We start from the raw sequence: 5,108 nt of genomic DNA, 5'->3' as shown, positions 1-5,108 counted from the left end.
GGAGGTGGAGGTGGAGGTGGAGGTGGAGGTGGAGGGGAGGTGGAGGTGGAGGTGGAGGTGGAGGTGGAGGTGGAGGTGGAGGTGGAGGTGGAGGGGAGGTGGAGGTGGAGGTGGAGGTGGAGGTGGAGGGAGGTGGAGGTGGAGGTGGAGGTGGAGGTGGAGGTGGAGGTGGAGGTGGAGGTGGAGGTGGAGGTGGAGGTGGAGGTGGAGGTGGAGGTGGAGGTGGAGGTGGAGGTGGAGGTGGAGGTGGAGGTGAGGTGGAGGTGGAGGTGGAGGTGGAGGTGGAGGTGGAGGTGGAGGTGGAGGGGGAGGTGGAGGTGGAGGTGGAGGTGGAGGTGGAGGTGGAGGTGGAGGGGGAGGTGGAGGTGGAGGTGGAGGTGGAGGTGGAGGTGGAGGTGGAGGTGGAGGTGGAGGTGGAGGTGGAGGTGGAGGTGGAGGTGGAGGTGGAGGTGGAGGTGGAGGTGGAGGTGGAGGTGGAGGTGGAGGTGGAGGTGGAGGTGGAGGTGGAGGGGTGGAGGTGGAGGTGGAGGTGGAGGTGGAGGTGGAGGTGGAGGTGGAGGTGGAGGTGGAGGTGGAGGTGGAGGTGGAGGCTTCAGGATCAAGGAGGTAGAGGAGGAGGAGGTGGACGAGGTGGAGGCTTCCAGTCTGAGGGGGGCCGGGATCGAGGTGGTAGCAGGGGAGGCAAAAGAGGCAGCCAGTCAGGGAAGAATGTCATCTTGGAACCGCATAGACATGAAGGCATCTTTATTTGTCAGGGAAAGGAGGATGCCCTTGTCACAAAGAATCTAGTCCCTGGAGAATCCGTATATGGGGAGAACAGAGTCTCTATTTCAGAGGAAGATTACAAAATTGAGTACCGAGACTGGAACCCCTTCCATTCCAAGCTGGCAGCAGCAATCCTGGGGGGCATAGACCAGATCCACATCAAGCCGGGGGGCCAAGGTGCTCTCTCTACCTTGGGGCAGCCTCAGGCACCACTGTCTCTCATGTCTCTGATATTGTTTGCCTGGATGGTCTGGTCTATGCAGTTTTCTCCCTCCATTCTGGCAGTGACCTCATCAACTTGGCCAAGAAGAGGACCAACATTATTCCTGTGATTGAAGATGCACAGCACCCACACAAATACCGCATGTTTATTGCAATGGCGAATGTGATCTTTGCTGATGTGGCGCAGCCACACCAAACCTGGATTGTGACCCTAAATGCCCACACCTTCCTGCGGAATGAAGGACACTTTGTGATTTCCATTAAGGCCAACTGCATTGATTCCACGGCCTCAGCAGAAGTTATGTTTGCATCAAAAGTGAAGATGATGCAGCAAGAGAACATGAAGCCCCAGGAGCAGTTGACGCTAGAGCCCTACAAACAGGACCACGCTGTGGTTGTAGGTGTGTACAGGCCACCTCCCAAGGCAAAGAACTGAAACTCAGAGCTGTCTGGATTGGAAGAAATGTGTGTTGCTACTGTTGCACGTGTAGTTTTTTTCTATTAAAAGACTCAACTGTCCAGAGAGAGAGAGAGAGAGAGAGAGAGAGAGAGAGAGAGAGAGAGAGAGATTGCATTTATAATCAATCCCTTTAAATAAAAATAAACATTTATAAACAATAGTTTGGGAATTTGAGCGTAGCTTTTTTGTACTACTTCCTGATGATTGGGAGTGCTGTCAATATTATGAGGATCCTGAGAAAACTGGAGATAATGGTCAAGTCCTGACCATTTTTTGATAGATACCATCTGTCAAGGTTTTAGAGGTTTCACTTGATCAAATATGATCCATCTTAACCTGGAACAAATCCATAGCCTCTTGTTTCCTGTGGAAACAAAAGCAGAGCCTCCTTTCCAAAGTAACATATCCTTAGATCCTAATTTTAAAGTCAAGATACTTTTAAAATACATATATTGGTTTAATTTAGCAGCCTTTACAATCAAATATCTTTCTTCAGTTAGCTCATTAACAGTCAAAAAATTTAAATAAAACACAATATACATAATCGAGGCTCTCAGTGTATTTTCCATCTTTACATGGCCTATTTCTTTTATATTATTTTTACTGTCTCTTTAAAATGGACCCACAAAGACATTCTAAGACTCCTAGAAATATCTGAGAGGGTGCCTGAACCAACCTTCTCCTGTAACCAGATTGGTGACTACCCTAATTGTCATCATAGAACCTACATCCAATAACTGACAGAAGCAGATGCAGAGACCCACAACCAAGCACTGGGCCAAGCTCCTGGAGTTCAACTGAAGAGAGGGAGGAGGGATTATAGGAGTAAGGGGGGGCGGTCAAGACCATGATTTGGAAACCCACAGACATAGCTGACCTGAGCTAGTGGGAGCCCACAAACACTGGATTAACAGCTAGGGAACCTGCATGGGACCAAATTAGTCCCTCTGAATGTGGGTGACAGTTGTATGGCCTGTCCTGTTTGTGGGGCTCCTGGCAGTGGGTTCAGGACTTATCCCAGGTACATGAACTGACTTTTTAGAGCCCATTTCCTAGGGTGAAATACTTTGCTCAGCCTTGATGCAAGGGGGAGGGGCTTGGTCCTGCCCCAACTTGGTATGCCAGCTTTTGTCAACTCTCCAAGGGAGGCTGACCTCCTAGGAGGAGTGAATGGGAGGTGGTGGGGGGGAGGGATGAGGGAGCAGGAGAACAGGGAGGGGAACTGTAGTTAAATATATAATTAAAATAATTTTAAATAAATAAAAATTTTTAAAACATAATTTTTATTGATTCTTTGGTAATTTCATATCATGCACCTCAATCATATGCAATTCCCAGTCCCTCCATTTTTGCCATACATCCTTGTAATGTCTCACTCAAAAGAAAATAAAAAACTAAAAATATTAATTAAAAAAGTCACTTTGCTCCTCCATGTTTCCTGCCTCTCCATCACCTCTTCATTCATCTTAATGGCACTGGGAACTGCCCTGTGTCATACAGTGTATTCTTTTGTCCAATTGTTTATTGGAATTAGTTGTTAGTCTGGTTCAAGGCCTTTGGCTTTTGGTGCACCATCAATACCAGACTCTCACTATAAGTCCTCTAGTATCCTGCTGTCGCCCCAATTCATGGAGATCCCCTTCATGGGCTCCAATAGGTCATAGATGGGGTAGATGTTGTGTTGGGCCAACTCAAAGCACTAGATGTGGGCCTGGGTAGTAGCTGAGTTGGTCAGTCCAGGCCTCTGCTTGGACTACCTTGCTCACGTGAGGGACAGAGCTAGCTTCTCTGTACCCATGCCATTGTGGTCAGCTCACCTTCACCCATGATGAGGGGTAGGACCAGCTCTCCTGCTGCAGCAGGACCAGATCTTCCAGAGCCAGCAAAGGGTGGTGCTGGCTCAGCATGGCTTCAGATTTAAAAACATATGCTTGGCATTGCCCCAGATGGTAAACTGGGACCACAGACATCAACACAGACCTTGCCTGCTATAGGGCCATAGGCCCAGACATGGCCCTTGGCAGCTTAGGCCTGGAAAATAACAACACTATGGCCCCAGTTGGCAGTGCAGGCCACCGAGAGCTGCATGGCCCCAGCAGCAGCATAGCCCTCAGACACCAATACGGCCACAGGTGGTGGCCTAGACCCTAGGCATCCATGTGCTTTGGTGGCAACACACACAGACCCCGTCTGCAGTAGGACCATGGATCCAGACATGGTCTTTGGTAGCAGCCTGGGCCCAGACATCACCCTAGCCCTGGGTGTTAGTGCATGCCACCCATATCAGCCTCTTCCTCACTGCTTTTGCTTTTTCAGTTACACCTCTCTCCACTTCTCTGCTTCTCTTTCTCTCCCATTTCTCCACCATATAGTTGCTCATCTAAATGATATTCACTCGCCCCAGCACCTTGAGGCACCAGGCCAACCTGTGAGTGTCTTCCACCAGCACAGGCTGAGCAGGGCCAGGTGAGCCTGTAGGTGCTAATAGTCTCTTTTAAGCAATGGTATCTGGACTTTGCCAAAAAGATACCTTGCAAGATATGCAGCAATTTGAACAGACACGAATCTTGATTATTTTGCTCACATCAGTATGGCTGACTTCACTGCTAATTCGTGCTTTAAGGTTTTGTTTCTACTGATGGATAACTACTTAGGGCTTATTTAAGATAGTAACATTGCTTATCTGGCTCATCATTATTCTCATCCACCCACAAGCCCCACCCCCAACACTTGTGTCTGGCACATTGAGTTCCACAATTGTTCTCCAGACTTAAGGAAATTGAATACACGAATGCTGGTTTTATTGTGCTGAATCCAAAGAGAGCTAGAAACACTTCTCCGTTTTAAAAGCAGCCATAGAAATACTAGTTTTAATGTTTTGAGGACTGTGTAATTATTAAATAATTAATGTCCATAATATTTGTGGAATGAGTATGCTCATGAAAGTTATATGGGTAAAGGAACTGTGTTGAAATCATGGTTTATGAACAAGCTGAGCTAGCTGATACAAGCTTTTAATCCCAGCTATTTAGAAGGCTGACGCAGTAGGATCCCACGTTCATGACCTACATCTGGATGTAGTGGGACAATCCAATTAATTCTAGCCCTTGAAAGGAGAAGGCAAGAATATCAGAAGTTCAAGGCCAGCCTGAGCTACAAGAGACCCTGTCGTAAAAATCAAAATAAAAGTAAAAGAGTTTAGAGAGATTCACAAGCGTGATGACTATGCTTCAGATTAACTTTTTAGAATAGTGATGGATGCTTCTAAGCACAAGGGAGATATCATAGAAAGTCTGCTTCCTGATTGTGATGATTGTAATAATCAGATTACAAACATGCATTTGTGATAAAACTGCATGTAAGCACTCACATGCTTATGAACATATACAGAGGAATGAGTGAAAATAAGCTACAGTGAAGTTAGTAGGATCTGCAGTACAGTTAGTAGTACTATGCCAGTGTCCTCTCACTATGGGTCTGTAAGATGTTACCACTAAAGGAAGCTAGACAAAAGTCTACAGGACTTTGTACTCTTTTATTATAAAGAGTATTTTTAGCTGTGTATATGTGTGTATATGATTGTGTATACATGTGTGTGGGTGCCCTCAGAGTCCCAGATACATCTGATCCCCTGGAGCTGGAGTTACAAGTAGGTGTGAGT

The 5,108-nt window shown here is 47.0% G+C and overlaps 1 protein-coding gene across 1 annotated transcript; it reads left to right on the top strand.

The window, feature by feature from the left end:
- Positions 1–313: 313 nt before the first annotated feature.
- LOC118573603 (rRNA 2'-O-methyltransferase fibrillarin-like) lies at positions 314–1,460 on the top strand (the record flags this gene model as incomplete). The annotated part of the gene is given in 3 exon segments (XM_036173882.1): positions 314–511; positions 651–944; positions 947–1,460. Coding segments are annotated over 3 exon segments (969 nt in total), but the record flags the coding sequence as incomplete, so codon positions are not given.
- Between the last annotated feature and the right edge of the window lie 3,648 nt (positions 1,461–5,108).

This window comes from Onychomys torridus, chromosome X, assembly GCF_903995425.1.
Source record: "Onychomys torridus chromosome X, mOncTor1.1, whole genome shotgun sequence".
Lineage (NCBI taxonomy): Eukaryota > Metazoa > Chordata > Mammalia > Rodentia > Cricetidae > Onychomys > Onychomys torridus.
The sequence above is the reverse complement of the archived record's forward strand: the minus strand, read 5'-3'. Positions and strand labels throughout refer to the sequence as shown.